This window comes from Poecile atricapillus, chromosome 1, assembly GCF_030490865.1.
Source record: "Poecile atricapillus isolate bPoeAtr1 chromosome 1, bPoeAtr1.hap1, whole genome shotgun sequence".
Classification (NCBI taxonomy): Eukaryota; Metazoa; Chordata; class Aves; order Passeriformes; family Paridae; genus Poecile; species Poecile atricapillus.
This window is the reverse complement of record NC_081249.1, coordinates 120,300,002-120,326,299: the sequence shown is the minus strand read 5'-3', so window position 1 is coordinate 120,326,299 and position 26,298 is coordinate 120,300,002. Positions and strand designations below refer to the sequence as shown.

Genomic DNA, 26,298 nt, shown 5'->3' with positions numbered 1-26,298 from the left:
AAAATAACTCATTTTCAGACCTGCAGAAAGGCTGCTGTGTTTGAAAGCTTGGAGGGTTTTTTTTTTTCAGCCATACCAGCTGCTCTGGGAAAAGCTTTTTCCTCCTCCCACAAACCCTGTTCTGCATTACCAGCCTGCAATTTTAGCCTTGTACGCTGATGACAATTAAAATATGTCCACAGAACACACAATGAAGTGCATTGTTAACATACCTTGGCCTATTTGATCTCCCATCTGTTTACCAAGCAAGAAATGATAACTTCTAATGTGCAATAATTTCCCCCCCATGTATATGGATATTTGAAATGTCTTCATATAAGTGTATTTTACCCACTTGCTGTCAGATAGTTTAGATTCCTTTTTAAATTACAGACACAAAACTTCCTTTGATATAAAAAAGATGTGGGTCTGCATATCTTCAGAAGATTTCCCAAAGCTCCTTTAATATTTGAGGTGGAAATCTGAGATTTAAGAAACTTTCTTGCAGAACTATTGGGTTTTTTTGGTTTTTTTTTTCCAATATCCCCAGCTGCAGAATGTCTCTGCAGGGATTCTCTGGGCAGTCACTATTTGTTCTTTGTCTGAGCTCCTGGTGAGCCACAGGAATATCTAGCAATACTTGGCATAATTTGAATTGTGCAAATAAACCAAAAGGAAACTCTCCAAAAACCTTTCGTGGTGCAAAAACTGCTTTGAAACCCAAATTCTAATACTTGTAGAGCTTTCAGCATTGCAGTAATCGAGGCATTGTCAGTTCCTAGGTGATGTTTTTACGTGGAGATGTTTTGCCACCCTGTCTGATAAGGAGATGAGCTCCACGGAGACGTGGTGACCTCAGTGGAGAATGAATTCTTGTTGGAGTCAGAGGCACAGAGTGTGTGCCCTTATCTCTGATGCCTGGCTCTGACATCCTGAAAACACTGAATTTCATACAACACCGTGGAAACAACTGTTAAACTTAAATAGAAAAGCTAAGAGTGTGAGTGTACAAATTAGAGAGTTTTCTTAAGTCACTGAGTGGAAGAGTTAAAGTTTAGAGTTTAAGATAGTTTAAGAGAACAGAAGACAAGATGGAAGATTAGGGTGTTGTCTCTTGTCCTTCTTTCTTCATCTTCTTTTTCTAGAGGTTTTTGGGTAGCAATGAGTAATTGGATAGAAAATGCTGCAGTGCAGCACACAGGTGTTGGGTCATTGGGTCACTAAGGAAAATAATTTACTTGGCATTTGTTAATTGGATAAATAGACATATAAAAGACCTTGAAGAAGAACTTTGTGAGCCATTTTACACCTTCCTATCTTAGTGCACTCAGCTCCTTGTACCCTGTATCCATGTAATGTAGATAAGAGAAGAATAAACAACCGAGTCTGAGCAAGAGGAAACTGCCTCTCTCTCATCAATCTCAGTCCAAGGGGAGAAAGAAGCCAACCACAAATGTCCCATCAGGACAAATTCTGGAATCAAGCCCCCTCTTAGTCCTGAGTTCTCAGCTTGGCCGTGCTCTCTCCTTGGTAGGACGTGGTGTCAGATGAACACTTTCCCCTTTAGAATCCATTGCACTCCCAAATATTTAAATTAGAGGAGGTAGAAGGAGCTGGTTTGGATTCCCAGGGACAATGGGTCTTGTAAGGGAAGTGTCAACAGCCCACAAACCACAGGAGTGCTGCACTTGGCAGCCTGAGCTTCCAATAAACCTGAAATAAAATTTCATAAAAATGAAAGAAGATGCAGTGTGTAGCATGGTACAGTGAATATTTCCTTTACAAGGAATGGCTGTTGAATACAGCAGGAGAACGTGGGTAAAATAAACTCCTAAAGCCTAGGAGGAGGTTGTTGTAAAGAGAGTTTGGGAGACAATTCTGTTCTGCAAATATCAGAGTGCTTGAAGAACAGCCCCAGTTCCCAAATAAGTCAGCGAGTTCACTGATGGCATCACCTTATATTTATGATTTATTCTTGTTTTTGTCTTGATTTCATGGTCAGTGCCAGAAATCTCAAAGAATTTTTCATCCTTCCCTTATCTGCTTGGCTTTGAGTTTTTGTTGTTTTTACTTTCTGGGGTTTTTATGGAATTTTTTTTGTCTGGTTTTGGTTTTGATTTTTTTTTTTTTATCTCTTAAGATGATGTCATTCTTGCTTTTGGTCCTGTTGTGTTCGTGGGATGTGTTACTGCACACTTCCCTTCCATATTTGCAGTCCAATTAAGTCCTGTTATAACCAGAGTTGAGTGAAGATTTAATTACTATATCACTATAAAAATGCTTTTTGAAAAAGAGGATGGATTGATTGAATAAATAATGGCCATGTGTAAGATTTAGTATCTTTTTATAAATAATTTGTCTAGATATAAACCATTTATTTTCTTAGACATGTAGGGTTTTTTTATGTTCTTCCTGGAAAAACATCCAGCCTAAAATCTGGCATAAAAAGGTTTTCTTCTGTATGCAAAGTTTAATTTATATTCTGACTTTGAGAGCCCAGCTACTGCAAAAAACAGGAACCTTATCACATACCTCATGTCTTTGAGAAATACAAATAAAGGGTGAACAGGTGAAAGCAGCCAATCTACAGGTGTTGAGCAATTCAAGGACAAAAATATGGTGAAAAAAAACCACTGGATAGCTGGCTCTGAATAGCAAAGATGCCAAAAAACTGAATTTGGTTTGGTTATGGTTCATATTTCAGCCAGGTGTAGTCAAGTTAGAGGCACTGAGGTCAAGGCAGATACAGAAGAAAGTGCAATCATGTAAAATCAGTGACAGATGACTCAATATATTACCAAGATGCTGAATTTTAGGTCGGTATTGAGGCTTTAATTTGAGACAAACTCCTGCAGTTATTGTGTGGCTTGGCTGGAAGGAACAGAGATGAAATTTTGGGGGGACGTTTCATGTTCTTTTCTGCCCTGTCCATAAAAACTGGGAAGTTCCTAAAGGCAGAGGCTGCTGAGGGGGAAGGTTGGGTGTAACTGGAGGGGATGAGACCTAAAAATGTCTGGTGCTCCAGGTTTGCAGCAGTGAATTTTCTTAGGGCTAAATGAAGCTCATGTTGGGCTTGGAGGAACTGGTTGTTTATTCTGCTCTTGGGAGTTTTCAGGGATTCCCAAGATAGATCTTGAGTAGCTGTGTGGGATAAAGGAGAGATTTTTTAAGAACTTATTTATTTTCTGATATTGGAAGGAACCCTCGAGTTAAATATTCCAGGAAGCCTGGGTCTTTCCTTAGCAAACCTCCTCCCCAAAATAGATTCTGTGTGGAAGATAAGCTTCTGTCAACTTCTGATCTTGAAAAACCCATTCAATCATGGCCTGAGTTTAAATCACATCCTCCCTGTGTTATCCAGAGTGCTGGATAGATTTTTCTAGACCTTTTGCAGCTGTTTCAAAATGTGTTTTGCCCCACAGTCTCCCAGCTCCACTGAGGTTTTGCCCCAGTAAGGCCCACGAGGAAGCTGAACAGAGCTGCTCTCTCTGCCTCTGTTTCTCTCAGCTCCAGTAAAATGTATGGAGCTATTCCCACCGTGTCAGGGACGAAATAGTTCCATAAAATGCCCTGGAAATGAAAACTCTCTGCATTGTCAGTGTGAAAGTATGCTGAAGGCATGCATGACTGAACAGTCAAATATAACGAGCTGCTGGGAAGTTTAATTTTGGAGATACATGGTATTGACTGACAGTGGTGTAAATGGCAAACAGACCTCTGCAAACATTTACTGTCATTCCTTGTCACTGCTCGGATTCTTAAGAGAAAAGAAGTGGAGAACAGTGCCACAGAGAAGTAAGAAATCATTTTAAGCGTCTCCCAAGCTCTTTACTCTGTCTAATAGGACAGCAGATATCTCTGGATCCCTTTCTAAACACGCTGCAGACAGCATGAACTGTGTTAGAAAAGCCTCATTCTTGCTGTAGATGGAGGAGGATTTTAATAGCAACAGGGTTATTATTCCATCTAAATCAATAGAGGGAGTTTCTATCTTGGTTAAGAAAAACTGGCTGTGACTGCTGGAGCAGTGGGAAAGTGGAGAGATGCAAATTAGACTAATAGCTAAATCTATAGTGGGACAGAAAGGTCTGAAAACGAGATGGGTACAGTGAAAGCACAGTCCTCGTGTTCCCTTCTTGCCCTGCCAGTCACTGAAGGTTTTATTGCAGATTGTGTTGTTCCCCAGTCCTCCAGAGCACTCTTCCTTTGAACAGCAGCTTCCTCTGCCCTGGCATCTGTGGGCACTGGAATATTTAGCTGATGAGGAAAAGTCAGAAGTCACTTTTGGTGGCGTTCCTCAGCTTATGTCTCTTAACTTGGTAGAGGAATTATTCAGAGTGCACTCACTGCAGATTTTTGATGGTAGGTGATCACCTGAGCCCCTGGAGAGCTTTTGATCCCAGTACAATTAATGTCTGAGGAGGAGAAGGAAGAGGAACCCTAGATCTGTCTCCAGAAAATCCATTCTAATTGATACAACACCCTCAATCTCCTTTCTCTCATTTCAGCTTCAGTTCACCTTCAGAAGTCTAAAATTTCCGTGAGGGACTCAGAGTGCTTTGAGGAGATTTAAATTTTCACGATGAGCAGCTTCCTGAGAGATGAGGTTCTGAGGACTTGCAAACCAAGCAAGGAGTGGAAACTCATCTGTCCCTGACATTCTACAGGAATATTTTCATCATTAACTCCTGTGGAAGGGCAGGTAACATTCCTGCCAGACATCTGGTGAAGGAGATGTATCCCCTGTTATTATTATTACTGTATTTATTTATAGAAAATACTAAAGCTCCTGGGGCTGGGGAGGTGAATCCTACAGCCCAGAGAAGTTATCAAGCACCTGATGGTTGTGAGATTTAGGGCACCTGCCACCTAGATGTTGTATTTTGGCTGGAATTATTGTCTTCTGCTCTGTGAAGGGGCTCTTTTAATGGGTTGAATATTCATGTAATCAGTTTAGATGTTTACCTGAGGCACTTGTTTACTTTGAGGTCTAGGGTCTCTAAAATCAGGCGTTGTGTAGCCAAGCATTGCATTGCACATTGTTGTAGACAATTCACAAGATTTCAAACAACTAATTGAAATCACAGAAGCAAAAAAATAAAATAATCTATTAAATTCCCCCTATTATATCTTCCAGTCAATGCAGGGGAATTCTGCAGTTTTCTAAAATGCCACCTGAAAAAAAATGGGCTCCTTTAGCAGGGAAGCAAAGATGACATTGTGGAATGATTTTTGTTTGGTGAAGATGAGGGGGAGGAGAGGAGAGAGCTCCCTCCAACCCTTACAGCTCCATCAGATGCAATATTACCCCAGTAATGATTGTTCTGCCTAATAGTCATGGACAGCAACTTTATTCATCCCAGAAAGAGCACAAAGGGAAGCAGTCTCCAGGATAGGAGGCTTCCTCTGCTAAATTTGCCATGGATGGTTGGGCTTAGTTTGCCTGCACCTCTGACTGATGCATCATGCTGGATGCTTTAGGCAAACACACACTAATTAGTAGAGCAAATAGAAAACCTCGAGGATGCCCATGCTTAATGACACTGCCCATACTCTAAACCGTCTCTACAACAAATTACTCATTTCATGGCTGTAAGCAGTGCAGGTTAATTTGTATCACTTGCTAACTTGAAGCGTTTCCTTTTAGCAGGACGCTGTGTTACGCCTTTCTAGGAAACTTTGCAATGCTTTTGAACAAAAAAAAAAAAAAAAGTACCAGAAGCAACAGAGCAGGTCATTTCAGGAATTAAAAAGTAAGAGACACAAATCTACTGGAAGCTAAGAGTCAATAGATGCTGATGAATTAGTTACCACTAAAAACCCCAAAAGAAACCTGGAAAGGACTAAAAGCACTTTGAGGAGTATTGAGTTAGAACACAACACTGGCTCAAAACAAAGGTGGATTGTGCAGAAGCCTGTGCAGTTCCTGTCAGGAATGCTTTAGTCAGGTAATTGCTTTTCAATCAATCTCAGCAAAAGAAATGAGAAGTCAAATATGGAGAATTAATCAAATTCACAGGCATCTTTGACTGAGGAACCTGCATAAAGCAAAGCTTGTTCTCCTAAATGAATGAGGTGAAGATCATGGTCAAATGAGACCCGAGAGTTTATGACATTGCTGAACTGTAGTCACTTAATTACCCACATGAACATGGGTCTTTGGAAGCATGAAACTAAATATTCTGCACAACTGTGCCAACTCAAGGCTTCAGTAGCAAAAGCAGGCTGAATAATGTTGCCTTAAAGATGATGGATTGATTTGCCCTCGTACTGGCAGGTTGGGTGGGAGGCAAACAGTGAAAGGAGAGGGCTGGGTGGAAGCAGAGGACTGATGTATTACACTGGGAAGTCAGGATTGCTCATTCTCCTTCCTCCAGCAGGATGAGAGGAACAGAAAAAGCATCTTGTGCTGCAAAGGCCTCTTATCCTTCCCTAATGAAACTCTTTTCTCAGCACTGGAAGTGTCTGCAGTCAGCCCCAGCCGCTGTAGCAGGTGTCTGTGCAGGCATGTCCTCACAAATAGGATTTTACCACTCATTTTGGTACCAAAGCTTGACTGCCACCTCTTCACAGACGTGGAGAGACATCTCCAGTAGCTCTGTGTTTGCAGCCAAAGCTAAAATCTCACCCAACCAATCCCATCTTTGTTAACATAATCTGTAGTGAATGAAGAGTTTGAGGCCGGGACAGTTTGTGTTCTTTATAGGCACGTAAGAGAGACTGAAATATAAACAAGCTCACAGCAGCAAAGCCCTTGGCAAGCATCCTCACAGACACCTTAAATAAACACCTTTATGTGACACACAATGCCAGGTTCTTGCTTCAATCAACTTCCAAAGCTTGGAACTCAAAAATTTGCAAATCTGGTGCTGTGAAATGCCTTAGTGAGGTCCAGGAGGACTTGAGACTGCTTGGTGTTTCCCACACTTCTTGGAAGCTGTGCCTAAATGCAGCTGTATCCATCCATCTGCTACAGCCCTATCCTGGAGAAAGGGGTTAGAAAGGGATGTGTGCCCTCTTGTGCATCTGCCATCCTGAAAGTATCCAGGTCCTGCTTGAAGACCTTCCCTGCTTTCTCCTCCGCTTCCAAAACAGTGGAGGGAGGGAGAGAGGGAGATAAAGAGCATTTTAGGACCAAAACCCTGGAGTTAGGGACCCCAGGGGCGTAGGCTCACTTTCTTTTTTCCACCTCTGTAATCTTTGGCGGATTTCGGTAAATCACTGAGCTCCTCTGCGCCTCGCACGAAGGCGAAAAAATGATCCCCGCTTTCCCCTGCTCGCATCTGCTGGGATTTTCCCCAGCGGCGGAGCAGACCTCCCACGCTCAGCGGGGAGCGATGTGCTCGCAGCTGCGGGGTCGTGTTTTTGGCCCCGTGTCCTCCCCGCATCCCTCGGTGGTACCCGGGATGCTGCGGCCGATGCTCCTCGCTCGCACGGGCGGGGTCGGCTCGCTCCCTCCGCGCTGTTCATTGCCGATGTTTATCGTGTCTGCTGCTTCCGAGAGAGACGGGAGGGCTGTCGGGGAATTCTGTGAGCCTCCTTATCCCTACAGTAACTATAGACTTGGGCAGGAATGCGGGTGATTGATTTCAGGGCTGGTGTCTGGGAGGCAGCAGCGTCCCCTGCTCCGCTCCGTCACCAAACCCTGCCAGTTCAGCCCGCCTAAGTAAACACTGCCGAGCTGCTAATCACACGCTCTGAGACAAAACAGCACTTGGGGATCTGGGCAAGATCACACTTCCCTCCTCCTCCCCTCCCCTTCTGAGCCGTCCCCTCCCCGCTTTTCCCCTCCCTCTGCCGGCAGCAGCCCAGCCGGTCCCTCCGATCCCACCCGGCAGCCTCACGCTGGGGCCGCTGCCGGCTGGGGCTGCCCGGGAGCTCTCAGCCCCTCCTGCCAGCCCTGCCCAGCCCTGCCCAGCCCTGCCCAGCCCTGCCCATCCCTGCCGAGCCCCCCGGGCCCTTCCACCGCCGCCCCGGCCGCCAAAAGTTGTGCGGAGCTGCGAGGATGGGAGCGCATCTGCAGCCGCTGGCCCTGCGGCTCCTGGCGCTGACTTTCCCCTTGGTGGCCAAGGGTTTTCCCGACGAAACCTTGGAGAAAGCCTCCAAATCCGAGGGATATTGCAGCCGGATCCTGCGAGCCCAAGGCACCAGGAGGGAAGGGTACAATGAATTCAGCCTCAGGGTGGAGGGCGACCCAGAATTTTACAAGCCTGGGAACAGTTACCGGGGTAAGTCGGGCATCCTCTGCATCCCGTACCGCGATCTCGGGGAGGAAAAGTGTTTATTGAGCTGTAGCGTGTCTCTGCCTGTCAGCTCCGGATCCCTCTTGGCGTGTTTGTGGGGGTTAGGGCAGCCTAATACACCCCCTCGCATCACTTTATTGGGGATGCTTCCATGGCAAGAGAGGGGAGCTGGGTTTCGGTGTCTCACTTTTCTCCCGAGCCTTCCTCATGAGGAGGAATTTCCTTTATTTAGGAGCCCTGTGTACGGGCTCAGCGCTCGCACAGGAGCACAAGTTGCAGCGATGCAGAGCACACTCTTCCCCCGTTTGCCCTCTTCCGTGGGATTTCTTCCTATCCCTTTAAATTTAACCCATGGGAGAAGCTTTCACATCCAGCAGGAGGGAGAGGAAACTCGGAGCTAATCGCTCTTGCCCTGAAATATGAATGTTAATATAATGAGTTAGCATATGGGCAAACATGATGCAGCACGCTGCCAACTTCCCACATTTTCCACTTACGTTTATCCCACTATCCCACCCTTATTTTAATTTTTTTTTAATTTTTTTTTTTTTTTTCTGGGTAAGTGAACAGATGGCTCAAGCAGGAAAGAGGCAGAGACAGTGCTAACGACCACTGTAAATAAGAGATGGAGGCATTCCTTCTTCCCTGAGCATGTCACATACAATCCTTGGAATGAACTTCCAAAGCACATTCGGGTGTGTTTTACTAATTAATAGGCAAAGACAGGTTTTGGTCACTTTTCCTGCCTCACTATATAGTGCCTTGAGAAATAAACCTTCTTGGAATGTGCTGTTTGCCTTGCATTTTAAAAGCACTTTAAAAAGAGTCTGGACATTTTTAACTGATGTACTTTTAGGAAAAAAAAATATTGGGAGATTCTTCCAAGTGTTTCTTAGATCCAGGGTAAAGAGCAGTGTTTTCCCATTTCATGAACATGGGAATCTCAGTGTATACAGGGAGAAAAAAGTGTGCATGGAGCATAATCAATTTGTTTCTCCAAAGGCTGAGAAATACATCTACAGGTTCACCTGTTTTGAGCACCAGTCTGTAACTTTGCATGCTGTTGATTCGATATTTTTTTCCCCAAAAATAGTTTTATTTTAAGGTGGTGTGAGGAAATGCACATGACCCACAAGTTCCAGACAGGAGGATTAGTATCCTGAGTCTGAAAGATTTCATGTGGCAGGTCAGCTTGATACATCTACTGAGCAGGACAAGGATGTGCCAAGTTTTTTGATAGTGACAAATGAGAACATTCTTTTAAAATTTCGGGATTCACTTCTGTGAAAACGTTACTGGACATTTTCAGTCACCTCCCAAAGAAGTTTCTATTGCACAGAAATGTGGGAAGAAAGAAACTCCCAGATGAATTAGCAGAACTAATTTTGTGGAGATATTAGGTCTTGGCGTTAGGAACTCAATTAATAAAATCACATTAGGCTATTATAAGCTGCTTGGAAGTGAGAAAATTACAGCTAAAAGTAAAAAAATTAAAATGTCGAACAGAATATGTGCCTGTGTTTCTGACACTTAGGACTGAAGCATTCAGGTGGCACATTGGGGTGTGTAGAGCATTTTTTAAGGACACATTCCTGAATGGTGGGAAGGACACAAATAAATGTTCCTGTTAACATAGCAGTAGTTAAAACTGACAATATACAGAAAATTTTGAGATCTTGTTCTCAAAGGCATTTCTGCAGTCCAGCTGGAACTTTATTACTGTTTTATGCAAAGGATGGAAAATCCAACTAATGATTTAAAAAAAAAATAAAAAATGAGATGGTATGACAGGTCTGTGGGGTTTTGTTTGTTGTTTGTATTTATTTATCATCAAATTACTCTGTGTGCAGCATAGCAGAAGACTTGCAGGACCTCCTTAGCTCTGGAGCCAGATATTCCTGTTCCCATGGCCCCTGCTGGAATTGATGCAGTCTGGATCCTTGGCACGTTCCCTAGTGGCCTCTTGGAATAAACTCACATTTTCAAGGTGGATAGCACAGGAATTATCTGTACATGCAAATGTACTCCAGGAAAGTGTAGGGACACCCATTTATCTTCATGCCATCAGCTGCTGTGACACACCAGCCTCTCAAGCAGCAATGATTGGAGGGAATATCTGGGAATATCTCAGTTTGGAGTGTGGGAGTCAGGAGACCACAGCTCCCAGCTGCTCTTTGCCTCTGGGGGAGTTTTTATGGCTGCCCTGCAGTTATTCACCTTTAGATCAATCACAATCAATTTGTCCTGAGGGCAAAAAATCTGTGTGCAAGGAGCTGTGAAGCCTTGGTTTTCCACCTCTGGAGCTGTGATAGAAAACAGCACTGGGCACTGAATAACTTCTCTGAGTGGGGACAATTCAAATGTGTTCCTGTAGGACCAGGTTTGAGGGCACACCATGCTAGGCTCGAGGTCCTCTCCTCCCCTGCTGGGTTCCTCTGGCTGTGATGGAGCTTCTCTTGCCTCCACTGAAGGTCAGAGCTCTCATTCAGAGGCACAAATGAGCCTCAAGTTTGGGTGGTGATACAGGGTAATGATCCTTGAAAAGACTCAGTCCTGGCTTTATTGATTGTGCAGTTAGATTAATGATTGCATGAGATTTCCATGAAAAAATGAGGTGAGTTTCACGCTATTAAAATGTAAATAAACTTGCTTCTACCAAAAGGGAGTAGAGCACACTAACATGCAGTAGAAATGCTTTCTGCTGTGAGATCATGAAGTTATTATTCTGAAGAAGAAAAGGAGTACTAGGCTAGTTGTAACCCTTACATATACCCTCTGTGTGGGTGCTGTTCCTGGTTTTAATGGAATTTCCACTTGTAGGTCAGTTCACTTTCTCAGTTTTTGAGGAAAAGCTCATTTAAGGTGTTGTGCTCCACTGCATTGGTTTGGGGGACTTCTCTTTGAAGGAACGTTGAGTCTTTTTCTTTCCATTCCTTTCATCTCCCCTCAACATGCAAACAAGTTTGCAAAAAAACCCAAACCAACAAAACCCAAAAAAGCTCTCATTCTGTAACCACATCAGCTGTTCCACAAAATACAGCTGGAATTTGGAATGCCTGTTTGCTGCCACCTGTGCAAGGTGCAGCAGGGGATGTGCAGTTGTGTAGGGTGAGAAAAGTCTGATTTCCTGCCTGAAACCAAAGGAGTGACTTTGATCATCCCACCTTGGGTTTGGGACACCAGGAAAGAGTGAGGTCATGTGCCAAAGCCCAACTTGTAATGCAATTAGAGATTTAAAGTAACTGCTGGTGTGCAATCTTCCCTTTAAAGTGAAATCCTTAGGGCTGAGGCTTGCACTGAGGTTTAGCAGATCCCCGCAGGAAGTTCGTATTATTCAGTGAAAGTTAATGAGCAGGACACAGCTGCTGCTCCAAATGGCAGAGTTTAGCCCAAGAACTCTTATGCAACCCAGAGCCTCTCCCTTGTGAAGAACAGATGTGGTTTGGGAGCTTGGCACTGCTGCCCGTGCAGAGGCTCCAGGAGCAGCTCAGGAGGAGCCGGGATTTGGGAGTGCTTGGGATAAACCCTGCGGCACCTGAGGATAGCTCTGGGCACTGACAGAAACCTTCCCAGCTCGCTGTTCTGGGCTGGTCCAAAGCCTGCATCCCTAAAAGTGCAAATCCTAGAGCACAGAGCCCAGATCCTGCTGTGCTGCTGTGTCCGTGTGTCCCCGCAGCGGTGACACAGGGACAGACACAGCCGAACCCTCCGGCTGCCCTTGGCTCCTTTGGATTTTGGGCTGGAAGTGTTCCCGAGCCCAGAGCACAGCAGCATCCCTCCTCCTGGAGAGAACATGCATTTATTCGGGGTTCAAATGACTGCAACCACAGCTGGGGTATTGCTAACCCCAGGCATTCAAAAACTATGAGTCAGCCTTTGGAATTGCTTTCCTTTTGCCTTTTTTTAATTTTTTTTAATTTTTTTTTTAATTTTTTTTTAATTTTTTAATTTTTTCTGATGTTTCTGCAGCATTTCAGAACTTCTCTGTTTTGTGGGTAGGTGTTTGGAATTTCTAAAGCTGTTTGGTTTGATCTGTAACTTTGTGGGGAAAACAAAAACTGTTGAGTCAGTTCACAGCTGGATTCTTTGCACGCATACTCAAATATTCCTGGTGTAACCTTTTACTCACAGTGATTCAGAGTCTTTAATTGCATATGATATGGAAAAAATTGTTGCATGTAAGAGACTTTTATGGCAGTAAATTTCTAAGAATCATTGTTGAAGCAGGAGTAATGTGTTCATCTCTGTTGAGTTCCCAGAGAGGCTGCCCGTGGGTTTCCATTCAGCCAGAGCTGCAGAAATTCTCAACATTGGATTAACCATGCTAATTACTGGGCAGAAAATGAATTAATGAATTGGAGCAGTGCTTTTTAAAGCAAGCAGAAATTTTAATGGCGTTATACTGCTGGCCCATTTTGGAATACAATGCGTGAAATTTTCTTTCTCCCCCAAAATCACGACACTTAGCTTCATCATAAGGTTCCATGGGATGAAAGGAGTGTTGAAAATCTTGAGAGCTGGAGGACTTGCTGTTGTGCCATCACAGTTTGTACAGGTATTTGCAGGTTTATATGCCCAAGCATGGCACTTACACAGAAGTTTGAAAATGGAAATAATTTTCTTTTCTTTTTTTCACATATAGTCAGAAAAGTTTGGTATTTGTACAAACACTGTGAGTTTTAACCCCACATACAGCTGCATAATGCTAGAAATCTTCCAATAGCCTATTTCATATTTTTCTGCTACTGAATTTCTAGATCAAAGAGCTCTCTGTATGTTCCAAGTGAACTCTGGGGCATATTTGGAAATCCATATTTTCTAAGGGCAATCTGTGATTTTTAGCAATGTGATTCAACCCCTCGCAGCCTATCTGTGTGAGAGGGAGTCTCTTGTGAATACTCCTCTATGGAGCAGCCTTGGGAGCTGCAGTTTGCTCTGAAAACTGTGGGTGGTCTTCAGTTTTTATTGTGCCTGCCAGGGCTGGAGAGTGTGACAATAAAAAGTACTACGAGTGACTCTTTTTGCACTATGCTTAAAGGAAAACATAAGAGCTCACTTAAAACATTGAGAGTTCAATTTTCTGTCTCTTTAATTCTAGAATACTTTTTTTTTTTTCTTTCCTAAAATTTACCTCTGTTTCAGGAAAGGATTGCTATTAGTGGTTGAAGGGAGTTTGGTAATTTCAAATGTCCTGCCTGGAAGTTCTGCCTCATTCTGTGGCTCTGATAATGTTCAAAGATGAGGACCCTGAGATTATCTGGGTTAATAATTAACTATAACTAACTATAACTATAACTATAACTATAACTATAACTATAACTAACTATAACTATAACTATAACTATAACTATAACTATAACTATAACTATAACTATAACTAATAATTAATTAACTGGTTAGAGCCTGGTGTTAAAAATGTGGGCTCAATCCCTGCAGGGACAATTCCCAGGATATCCCAGTTCTGTGAACTCAGGTTTTTGAGTTTTGGACATCAGATCAGGGGTTCAATCCTGCTGCTGAGTGGGGTCAGATCAGATCAGATCAGCCAGCCCTGCCTTACCTGTGCTCTGCCCTCCTGCTCAGGACAGGGCTGTGCGGGATTGCTTTGGCAATCAGAGCATCCAGCACAGCTTTTAGGGGTCAGGAGTTTAGTTTTATCAGCCAGGAGTTTAGTTCTGTGTCCTGTTCTGCCCTGAGGGTGGAGCAGAGGGAGGATATTTCGAGATCCCCCATTTCCAGAAGCTGGAGTGCAGTGCTGAGTGTAGCTGAGCTGGAACAGGCAACGTGGACAACTGGCTTTACAGACAGAGGGACTTGCTGTGCACTGAATTACTTTGTCTGTGCTCAGAACTGGACAAAAAAATGAAGTCAAATATTTAGGGATGCTCCTGTACATTTAACACTGTCTCACCCCCCAAAACAAACCAAAAAAAGCCCTCACAAAGAAAAAGCCCCAAGTAGAAAACACCCTTGCACATGCATCCCCACCCCCAAACCACCACAAATAAACCCTCCTGTAGATCTGAGCAGATTATCAATCTGCTTTAAAAGAAAAAGTGGGGGGTAAATAAAAAAGCAGAGTTATTTCATGCCAGTAGTTCTCAGTTTATGTGGAAACCTGGAGTGAACATTTTGGATTGTGGCTGGCTTGGCTCCCTGCTGTGGGTGCTTTAGTCAATGCCAGCTTAGAACACACACCTTGTGAAATGATGTGCAAGTGGCTGACGATTAATAATCACAATTAATGGTCTCTTTTGGTTCTTTCTCTGTTCATCACATCCCAGTGACGCTTTCTGCTGCCACTCCTGCCTACTTTCGAGGCTTCACCTTGATCGCCCTCAAGGAAGGAAAAGAAGGTGACAAAGAGGAAGACCATGCAGGATCTTTCCAGGTGAGAGAACTTCCCCTGACCCACACCCTTTGGAGTCTTCTTTAGTGTTTGCCTGCCTCCAAGGGAGGTTTTTATATGCACAGCAGAATGCAGAGCATGTTTAAACATAAGTGTTTGTGGATGTTGGCAGGAGGACAGAAGAGCATGTTTTATATCCCACGAGTGTTCAAAGGGTCGAGGCTCCTGTACCTGGATTCCAGCTTGCCTTCCCACACTCCCACAGTTCAAAATGAGCATCACTTACTTGAACTAGAGCCTAGGACACCTGAACCTTTTATCCAAAGGGAACATCAAGAGTGTTCTATTCACATTCATTTTTTTTGTGTTTCTTTCCCTCGATGTTTTTGTCCACTGAGCTGTAGAATTTGACTCTGAGAAGTGTTTACTGTGGCTGTAATGACTGTTTTATCATTCATAAATTAGATTCTGCTGTTTTATTTATGCTCAGTAGTACTTGACTTAATGAACACATCCAGTGGGATGAAATGTTTGGTATTAAAAGGATTAGAATCCAGAAGGATGATTCACAAACTGGTATTTTCAGCTACTCCACGCAGGGAATTCTGGAAACTGAGAAAATATATCGTATTTATGTAAGAAGGTAGAAGTGATGTATGTAGGTTTGATTCTCTGTTTGCTGTTTGACTTTCCAGGCTTAGAAATATGGTTGAATTGTATTGATTATAATTTACAGGATGTGCAGTAATACTGATAGTAATTTTAATAAAAATTTCTAGGTGGAAGATTTCACTTGCCTCAGGTTTCAAGGTTTTCAAGGGAAATACTCAAGTTCCAATTTTGGTGACCTGGAAGGAGACAGAAATTAACATCTCTCCCTATATTTCTTCTTTATTTTTGCATACAGCAAATTCAGTGCAAACTCAGTAAATAATTGCCCAGTTTTCCTACTGAGTTTGCTTAGAGGCCTCTGTCTGGTTTTCATACGTTTTGTAAGAAAATCTAAAATGATTGAGAACTTGAGGGTGGAATAAATCCATTGTCCTTAAAATGAAACCAATTCCTATTTGGGAGAAATCTTTTTAATATGGACTTTTTAACAAAGTTGGCTTTTTAAAGAATAAGCTAGTACTGAACGATCAGCTACTTTTAAGAAGTACAAATAGTGATGCTTCATCTATTTTAAAAGAAGTTTGTCACCATTAATTTCTTCATTCCAGTTGTTAATATCTCTGTGGTTGTGGCAAATGGGAAAGATTTGGCCTGAGTTTTGTCTTCAGGTCTAACTCACAGTGAGAAACTCACTAAGCTTTGCTGAAGTACAGAGGCATTTTGAAATTAGCTGAGTGGTAAGCAAATGGAAATTCTATATAGATGGGAAAAAAAAATAAAAAATTAAAGCCCAGTGGATCTCAGCTGAGGCAAGATTGTTTAATTAAGTGCATTGTATGGGTTGCAGTCTGAACTCAGCGTTCTTATTGGCAGGTGGGAGTCCCAAAGGTTACCCACAACTAAATTTGTGTGTCTGTGGTTTAAACAGTACTCACCATGCTCATCCCACACTAGAACAATTCCCTGAAGTTTATTCAGATGGTGTCAGCCTGTTCTGCCTCTGTGGATACAGATGTAAGATCCCATTTTGGTACCCAGAGAACGCTTGAAGGTAAATACAGACCCGCCTTGTACCGGGGCTGGGTGGTAGCAACCAGAAGAAGAAAAAAAAAAGATGTTTGTTTCCAAACCAAGACAAAAGAAAAGATGTTTGCAGCGTGTTTTCATTAGAAGTGAGGATGCCAAGGGGGGCTGAGCAGCTGTGCAGGGTAAGGAGGAGCTGTGTGTGCAGTGACGAGAGTGCCACTCGCAGCTCTGTTTATCCTGCGCTCAGATGGAGCCTGTGTCATCCAAGGAGTCAGAGAGAATCTGTCATCCCCAGAGCAGCAGAAATGGGGGAAAATCCCCTCAGAGTGGCATGAGACTCACTGCTGATCTGGGACTGCACCTCTGCCTCCATGGGGAGACATCTCCAATGTCCAGAGAGCAGTCAGAGCAAAGCAGAGCACGAAGCAAGTGCTTCATTCACATCACAAAACTTCCCAGGACAGAACGAAACGGGAGCTGCCCAAATCAGACTTTCCTTCCATGACTTACAGACCATAAAACACTTGATTTGCAAGCCTCTGAGAGCCACTTTCAGACTGCGGAGTGTGAGTTACAACGGGTTCCATGGAGGAAACCCAGCTGCACTCTGTGCTCAGGACCAGAGCCCTGGTGTTAGACTGACCAGCGTCTCAAAACTCTGTAGCTTTGAGGAGCAGCCAGGGGGTGGAGGAGGGCTAACATCGGGTTTTTGATATGGATGGAGAACATTTAGGAGGGGAAAGCTCTGTTTTCAGGGGTCACTGTCCAGCTGGAGCAGGAGGGGGGCTGCAGCCCATCTGGACGAGCAGTAGGCAGCTGCTGTAAGCTCCTGATGGCTCCTTTGCTCCTGTGTGGCTCTGCAGGTCACCAGGAACAGTCAATCTTATTAATAAGGGCTTGTGGTCCTATAAATAGCAGAGCTGTTAAAATTCTTGCTTGGACAGGTGTTTTTTCCTGTGCACTTTCTGGTTACCCCTATACTTGAGACCTTTAGAGAAGTGTGGTGTGGACTCCACCATTCCAAATCTCCTCTGAGAAAACTGAGACTTTAAAATCCGATTTTACTGTTTGTTTACTTAATGCAGCCAAACTTCCTTGTATTTTTGTCCTTGTAGGACTCACAGGACATAATCCAGCCTTAAAATAAATCACTTTGTCTCCCAAAACCGCAAAATGGCTAAATTAAATATAGCTAGGGAATCCAAGGTGCCAAATTCAGCCGTAGAAATTTGGGGATGTAGCAATAGGGCTCTTCCTTGTGCCAGTGGTAATTGTAGAGCTCAGTGAGGCCCTCTGAAAGCTTTGGGTATCTGTCCCATTGGCCTCTTTACACAAACCATTCCCAGCTCTGGTCGTGCAGAGCGCTGATCGCTCTCTTTTGCGATGTTTAGCAACAGTCTGCAAATTGCTGCTGAGGCAAATGAAAGCCCAGGGCAGCAATCACCACTGACTGACTACAGAGGAGTGTCTGTGCAGGCCATTTTAATCAACATATGTGTTCAACCCTATGGATTCGGTCTGATAAATAATGTAGAATATTAGAAATGTAGCGCTGAACCTCATCTCATCTATCTTCCTTGTTCTCTGAGGAAGGATAAATATTCCCAGAAAATTTTTTTGGTGGATGTTTTGTCAATCTGTTCTGAAGTGTTCAACAAGAAGAACAAATTCATCTCTCCAAGTTTAAACACTTGAATATATTATATTTAATAGGAAATTTCATCTTTGTAGATCTTTTTGCTAATATCCAAACTGAATCTTCACTAATAGTGGTTTAATTGCTCCCTTATGGAATTGTCTTCCTAAATTAAGAATCTTCTTGATACTTTATGAGGAAGGCAGTCTGAAGTTTCCTTTATTCTCCCTCCAATTCCATGCACACTCTACCTGTTCTTTATTCAAATTTTTATATTTTCATCGTGGGCCATCTTCTTCCAGCTTTGCTTTTCCTGCAGTGGAGATTCCAGTCTCACATTCCTCAGAATTGTACTCAGGAGTGGATCTGGACCCTCAGCATTAAATCAGAGAATCTGGATAGAGCAATCCCTAGAGCAGCACAGCTTTGGAGTGCCTGATGCTCAGAAAGAATCTTCTCAATCTGGGGTTTTTTAATTCTTTTTTTTTTTTTAATGTAGAGCTTCATCCAATTTATCAAGGAAGTTATGAGCTGCAATTTGACCTTCAAGGTGCCATCCACTCCTCCAAAAGGAAGGAGGAATTTTTTGATTGTGCTTTGGCATAATCACTTGTTAAATTTGTATCTTATACATTCATTTTTGGTGATAGTTTAGTGTTGCATTCCTTCCTCGTAGGAGTTCTCCTGGAGGTGTCCTTCTGCCTATTTTAACTCCAGAGTGAACCAGCAGAATTCTTAATTTAACCCTGAATTTAAGGACCCAGCTGTGCTAAAAAGCAATGTGGGAAAGCGAGCAAGAGCAGCAGCAGCAAGAATGAAGGTTTCATTAAAGGTGTGGGATTTATAAAAGCTTGAGGCTGCGCTGAAGGAGAAAACATTTCAGGGAAATTGGAATAAACAGCTAAGTAAGGTAAGAAGTGCTGAAACCAGAGCCCAAAAGTGTCCTTTATTTTTGGTCACCTCATTCTCTTGCTGCTCTTTAGTTGACTGATGTGCTCAGCAAGGCATTTAGGTTAAAAGGTATTTTTACAGCCTCTTAGAAAAGCAGCTCCTCTAATGCTGTGTTCCAGCATTTTATAGGAATCTTACATCTTCTTGATACAGTGCATTTTGAAAGGAGCAGTCTTAAAAGGCTGTTAGCCACTTCAAATGATCTATTCTTGTATTTATAAGCAAAGGTGGTTTTATGGTTTTTAAATTACTGACTGCAGTTATTTTTTAAGCTGTTAATATTAACAGCTTAAAATGTTTAATATTAAATTTTTTAATATTACAATTTTAATATTAAAATTTCAATATTAAAATTTCTTAATATTAAAAATTCAGTTATACTTGGGTCACCTTGATGTTCTTTTTGGCTTGTATGTTTGGGTTTTTTTTTTTTAAGCTTGTATCCCAACATCAACTCATCAGGCAACTTTGTAAATACCTTATTCTGAGGTGTATGAATTGATGTGATTCTCTTTTAGAAAAAAAAAAAAGAACTTCCAAGTTTTTCACTCCTGTTTGCATTCTCTGCATTTCCTGTCCCAGCATCTCATCACTGCCACAGAGTCTGTCACTGCTTAAAAGCACGTGGAGGTAATGATCCAAAACTATAATTACATATAATAAAATTCCTATTTTAAATAGGAGTCAGAATGTGCCAGCTATAGGATTTGTAGACTAAGCAGGTAGACATGAATTCTGAGCCTGTCAAATTTAAATCTCTTGTCCTTTTGCATTTGCAAGAGTATTCCCAAATTTTCTTTCTCTAAGAATCACTGTGAATATTATTCTAGGAGCAAACCCCTAAAAGTTATAATGGAAAACCAAACTCTAGTTCACCTTTCCAGCAGGGTGGAATTGTTTAACCTTGATGAACACTTTCACACATTTTTCTAGAACTCCAAGCTCCATATCATGATATTTAGGGATTAAAAATGAGCTCAAAAATAAAAATCCCCCCTAAAAAAGTATCTGCCACTGCCAGTTTTAGCACTGAGTGGAAAATGTGAGCACCTCGAGTGAGATTAAATAGAAATATCTCTGGTGCACTGGAAAAACCTCAACCTGAACCACTTATAGGCAAGATTTTGGTTAAGAAATTGTCTCAGGATGTAGTTATGCCTCATTTTAGAACAGTAAAAGTTAATATTTTTTAATATGTGAGTGATGAGCACCAGGAGCTTGCAGAACGGAGCAGAAGCAGCTCTGATAGTCATTATTTGCTGCTGATGAGGCTGGAGAAAAACCAAACTGGATTCCAGCTGTGCAGTTTTTTGCTTCCTTCCATTTTTGTTCTTGTTTCAGCTCGTGCTATGAATGAACCAAAAAAAATAAAATCAATTTTTACATTGTGATATTTTTCAGGTTTAGTGTGACCCAACCCTGGTTTATCACACCTTGGGCACTCCCCCAGCTGCTGGTGTACAGTGTCTTTTGGAATAAATGACTCAAACTGTATCATTTCACAGCCAAAATAGGAAAATATAAGAAATTTCTAAATGCTGTTTTGTTATGTGTTTTTTTACAGTGGATCTTTGAACTGTTAACTCAGTTATAATAGGAAATAAATATTAAATTGTGCTTGCAGTGAAACTTAGGTTTCTGCTGAATGAAAAGGGGATTCAGTGTCTCAGGCTGGGCTCACTCCTGTTATCAATTTTCTGAGGGTTTTCTTGCTTTAGCACTACCATCACTTTAAAAAACAACTTTTTTAGTTAATTTGGCTTTAGTTTATCTTCTGACATTTCTTTAACTTCAGCCTTTCCCTGTCTCCCTCCTGTGGAAAAAAACATCTAACTTCCAACTTCTGGCCACATCATATTTAGTCCTCTTTAATCTAATCTTATTTTTCCTCTTTTATTTTCTTTTTTTGTTTTGTTTTGTTTTTGTGTTCTGTTTTGTTTTTTTTGCCTGCTGGAGAAATGCTTTCTCTTGAGAATGACTTCAAATGATGATTGTGTCTCAGTAAGAGCTTATGTTCTTTGGAAAGGATTTTGCCTAAACAAATATTTAATTTGTGATGATTCAAGTTCTGTTTTGGAAAAATACCAGCCAAAACACAAACCAGAGAAACCCTCAAAAAACAGTAAAACCAAAAAAAACAGGAAGCATGCTTTTTGAGATTGGTTAGCTGAAACTCCAAACTCCTCTTCAGATCCAAGGCTTATCAGAGCTGGGTTATCTCAAGTGTAACTTCTGCCCTGCCTTGCAGAGCCAGACTACATCATGGTAAAATAGAGAATTGCCTAATTGAATCCCCAGCTTAAAAAAATATCTATTAGTTTATTCTGTTCTTTGGATTAACATTAAACCGCAAGACTTCCTCCTTCTAAGAGGCTTCCAAAGAGACTCATTAAAGAATTGTTTCCTAGAATTTGGCGCTGGTACTTCACAAATCAATCCTCGAGAGAGGAAATGACACTGGAAGCACTGTTCCCTTCTGCCTTGAAGATTCCAGTCTGCTCCTCAGACACATCAGAGTCCCATTCTGGGCCTCTGGGGGTTTGGGATTATTGGTGCCCCAGGAGGGTTCTCTATTCAGGTCTTGCTTCCAATCCAGAGGCCATTTCTGCATCTGCAGTTGTCTCACCCTGAGACAGAGTCTGGATCCCTCTAACTCTGTTTTGTCAGTCAGTAAAAGCTGTGTGCTCCTCCCCAGGGCAGTGTTTAAGGGGACTTATCTGTCTCAGTGACTCTAAAGGGATTTACTCCTAATATCCATTCATTTCCAGCCCAGGTAAACTGCCTAACCCATTGTTATTCCCCTCTCAGATAATCTTCCCTCAGATGGTGGCACCTGGGCCATGAGAAATCTCAGTAAAGATATTTAACCCCTCTGGCAGCAGTCAGATGTTTTCCAGGTGCCATATGGCAGCTGTCATGGGTTATAACTCTAGGTGCACGTAGGCTCCAGCTTCATTGGAACATCTATTCAGCAGTTCTTTCCTCATTTATAATGCTGCCATTAGGCTTCCCTTCCTGGATTTCCCTTTTTGTCACCTGTAATTCACCAGCCTCATCTGAGGCAGTCATCAATTGCTGGGGTTTGTTTCTCTGCTGAGAGAGATCAGCAGGCTGATCTCCCAGCTCCTATCCCCTCCTGAAATGCTCCAAGAATTACCTCTGATGTAATTTGCCATTCTGCAGCATCAGGAAACCTTCAGCATGTCAGTTCCAATCAATGGGACCTTAGAGCAAGTGTTTGTTCTTTGCACTTCCACTTTGCATCAGGTTAGAAAGCATTTATCAGCTATTCCCTGCTGCTCTGGACTGTTTGAGCTATCACTGCCTGGAATCCTCACTGTGGTGACATGGATCTGGACACGTGTGCTACCCCCAGAACCACACAGGGCTTTAAAAGGAAGGCTTATTCTGGGAAAATGTGTTACTATTATTATTATTATTATTATTATTATTATTATTATTATTATTATTATTATTATTATTATTTTATTCCTCCACTTCTTTCCAAATAAGCACTGTCAGCTTCCAGCCCACAATGGGAGGCCATGGATATCTGGAATTTTGTCTGTGCCTGAGAGTCTTTTCTCATGTTGTGTTTCCTTTTCCCATCACGTGAATTGGGGATTGAGAGGAGAAGGGTGGATGAAATTGAAGATAAAGGCTGAGGCTCAGCTAGACAGTTTCTCCAGGTTATATGGACTATAAGAAAATCCTGTTGTCAGTCCTCTGAAGCTACACAGATGCCTGTAGAAAGTCTCCCAATTAAATTTAAATTGTGCTCTTTATTTATTCTTTTTTTTGTGTATGTGGTTTGGGTTTTTTTGTTTGTTTGTGCTTGTATTTGTTTGTTTGTATGTTTTTTTCTCTCTCCACTGTGTTGAGAAGTTTTGGTGACTTAGAAGCAGAATGGCTCTTTTAAATTCAGGAGTTTACCCACCTGACTCTTTCAGGAATGGCTGCTGTAGGCAAAATCCTTCCTCCAGGCTTCATGGTCAGCTCTCACTGCAACTCACTGCTGAATTAATTGCTACTAGACTAAAAGTACAGCTGGCTGTGCCTGTTGTCTTGAGAACTGCTTCCTGAATTCAGAAGGCCCTTTTGCATTATTAAAGTGACAATATTTTTAGCTCCCATTACTCTAGACTGCACTTGCAGCCTCCTCAGACTGAGCTGTGGACTGCCCTGGCACTCCTCCTCCTCAACTCTTCCCTTTCTAATGAAGGTAGTGACCTCTCACTGTTTGCCAAGGATATTGTTTCAGCTTCCAGTGCTGCCCTGAGCAGTTGTAATTGATTATTGTCCTTGCTGTGATAAGTCTCTCTCATGACCTGACAGCCCAGGCTCGTTATTCATCTGATCACTGTGTGTTTATCCAGCCTGGGAATGACACAGGACCTGCTCAGGAAACGAGCCTGTCTTTGGATTCTGGTGCATTCAGCACCTTTGCCTCTCGGTGCTTTGTCTTCACATGCCTTCAGAGATGGTTTTGGTCACTTCATGCACTGATGAATGGAGATCCTTTATGGTGTCCCCAGAATGATGTGCAGGGGCTCACACAAACATGCCCTCTCATCCTAATCTCATGTTTTTCTTCAGTGCCAGCCTTTCCTCAAGAGACTCTGCAGACGTGTTTCTCATCAGGATGCTTTGTTTCCCTTTGCTCTGTTTTCTCAGAGAACTGTGCAGTAAGGCTGGCATGTAGCTTTAAGATGCATTTTTATCCTGACCAGGTTGAGGCTATTTGGGGTCCCAGACCAAAAAAGCCACACAGTTTTGCTCTTTCTTTCATACTTTTCCAGAACTCATCTCATCTAGCACAATGCTGGACCACTTCTAGGAGAATTGACCTTGTTCATCTCCGTGAAGTCTGGGATTGGAAGGAAGCTGCAGCTGAAAGTCCTTTCACAGAAGGTTCTCTTCAGCCCAAATTCAGTCATCAGAATTTCTCCTGGCCTGTTATCCCACATCCTGACTTTCTTCAGTCTTTGCTGTCCACCTCTGCTCAATTATCACCTGAATGAGGTGCCCTTCCCTTAGAGGAAAGAGTTCAGGAAGCATTTGGAGAATGGGCACATGGTGATGGGGATGGTCCTTTGCAGGGCCAGGAGCTGGACTCAGTGATCCTTGTGGATCCCTCCCATGTCAGCACATCCTGGCATTCTGTGAGCTTTCCTCTAATCACTCATTCTGATCCCAGCCTGTCAGATCCTTGCTCTGTGGGACTTTCCTGGCTCTGGGCTTGCTGCTCTAAGGATAATCCTTTCATGGACGCTTTCTCACCTGGTGACTTGAGAATTTTGTTCTGACAGCCCTGCTACCTGTGCAGAACTGGCATTTAATCAAGCCAGGAGATCTGGCTTTCACTTCAATCAGGACATAAATCTGTCTCTGCCTTCCCCCTCCTCTGAGCTCCCTCCATACCAGGAGCACTCTTGCCTTCTGAACTGGCTGATCCAGGTGCTCTCCTCATCTCTCCTTTTTGTGTGTCTCTGACAGGGAAATGTCACCCTGAAAACTAAGTCTTCTGATCTTGTTTTCCATAGTTTTAGCTGCTTTCCCAGGAAAGTAACTGTAAACATTGATGTTTATGCATTCCTTCCTAGAAACTTCTTTTGATGGATGTTTTGCAGGACCAGTGTGATTGGGAAGGTGGTAACTTAATTATCCAATCCCTGGTCATTGTCAAGATATAAATGCAGGAGTCAGAAAAATAAAGTTTTTTTTCCTGTCATCCCACTGAGAAGTGTTTGTGTGAATCATTCTGTGTCCTTCAGCTGCAGGGAAACAGCAGCCAGGGGTTGATATTGCCCCACCACAGCCCCTTCTGAGCCAGGCTGCTCCTCAAGCCATGGTGTGGATGTTCCCTGCTGAAGGGACTGACTTACAGGAGAAAACTTACTAATCAAGCCCTGAAAGTCCCAGGATTTACCTGAAAATGCTGTACCACTTGCCACTATAGCTACACAGTTCTGTTTTCTGAAAAGATTCTTGACTCCTATTCCCAGTTGCCTCTGGAAGGACCTGGTACTGGGAGTTACACAAAGTGGAAGTTTACATGTGAGCAGTCATTGAAAGGACACAGAAAATTTTCCTGTGAGTAATTGTGTTCCTCAGAAAAGGGTTTTTTTTGGGTTTTTTTAACCTATTTACCTCAAACCTTCCCCCTTCTGCTGTGTTTTGTCTCCGTTTTCACTCGCTGTGAGAAAAACTGCAAATCAAAAATTCAGCTTCATTTTTCTCATGGTTGCATAAGAGGCAGGATGTGAATGCACACAACATGTTCTGCAAAACCAGAATTTTCTGGATTAGGTCCTTTTGCTTTCAATGGATATAGACAAATGACTATACAATAAATACTGAGGGAGGCAAGATATTTAAACCAGCCATAGTTACCGGTAATCTGTTGAATTTTTGGCACAAAAATAATTATTTTACCAACTAAATTCTCAAGCAACACTTGCCAGAAGATACTTTGCATTTTTTATGATTATTGATTCTTGAAACACCATTGAAATTAATTTTCAGACCAGAATAAATCAAGAATAATGAAGAAATTCCCGATCCAGTTGCACAAAAGCTGACATTTGGCTCTCGAGAATGCTTTTCATAGTAGTCAGTAATTAGAAAGGGAAATTCCCTGCTGGTATAGAGCTACCATTTTGTTCCCTGTTCCCTGCATTGTTGCTGGGGTAGGGTTATTATGCAATCCCTGGCAAGCTCATCCTAGCAGACTGCTTACTAATTTGTAGGCTGTAGGTGTAAATTGAAAAGCCTTCATCCTGCTTCTGTTTACTTCACAGATTGAACTGGGCTCCAATTATTCACATCTATGTGAATTGAGGCACTGTTGCTGCTCTTGCCTCTTTTTTTTTCTCCTTGTGGGTGGGCACAGTTCGCTTGAACCTGCTTTTCTTTTCAAAAGAAACATTTAAAAGAATGAGTATGTAAGAGGTATCTTTGGTACTTGGTGTTCTCTAACTTTAATGGTTATATATCTTGATACAGTCAGTAGTGTAGCAGAGGTTCCTTGGGGCATTGCCAGTGTTTATTCATTATTTGTCAGGCACACATCAGGGTTTTGTTCTCCTAGAACTCATTTAATTTTTTTTTCTTTTTTCTTTTATTTTTTTTATGTTTTGTTTTCTTTTTTTCTTCCTAATTTCAGCTGGATGAGTAACATTGACTCTGCTTGTATGGGAGACTTAATTATACCTGTTATTGCTCTCTTTGGCCAGTTTATCACCAACTTATTTTAGCTAACAGAATGCTTTTAAATAGGAAGAATAAAGAGTAGAGGAGAGAGAGGGGACATAAAGTAGCCAACAAATAATGAAAATGGAGAAATACTTTTCACTGCAACCTCTCTTGAGCAATAGGTTACTTTCCTAGGAAAATGAACTCCCTATTTAATACCATTACCTGAGGAATGCCTTCTGGAAGCTTCAGGGATGAATTTTAAATGGTTGCTAAGGCAGCAGTTTGCCTTTTCCTGCTGTCCTTTC

At 42.3% G+C, this 26,298-nt stretch overlaps 1 protein-coding gene across 1 annotated transcript in view; it reads left to right on the top strand.

Moving 5' to 3' along the window:
• Positions 1 to 7,804: 7,804 nt before the first annotated feature.
• SPON1 (spondin 1) overlaps positions 7,805 to 26,298 on the top strand; it is a 181,533-nt gene continuing 163,039 nt past the window's right edge. Inside the window, exons 1-2 of the mRNA XM_058829221.1 lie at positions 7,805 to 8,207; positions 14,507 to 14,613. Coding sequence (XP_058685204.1) covers positions 7,985 to 8,207; positions 14,507 to 14,613 — 330 coding nt within the window. The 5' untranslated portion in view covers positions 7,805 to 7,984. The remainder of the gene's footprint in view (positions 8,208 to 14,506; positions 14,614 to 26,298) is intronic.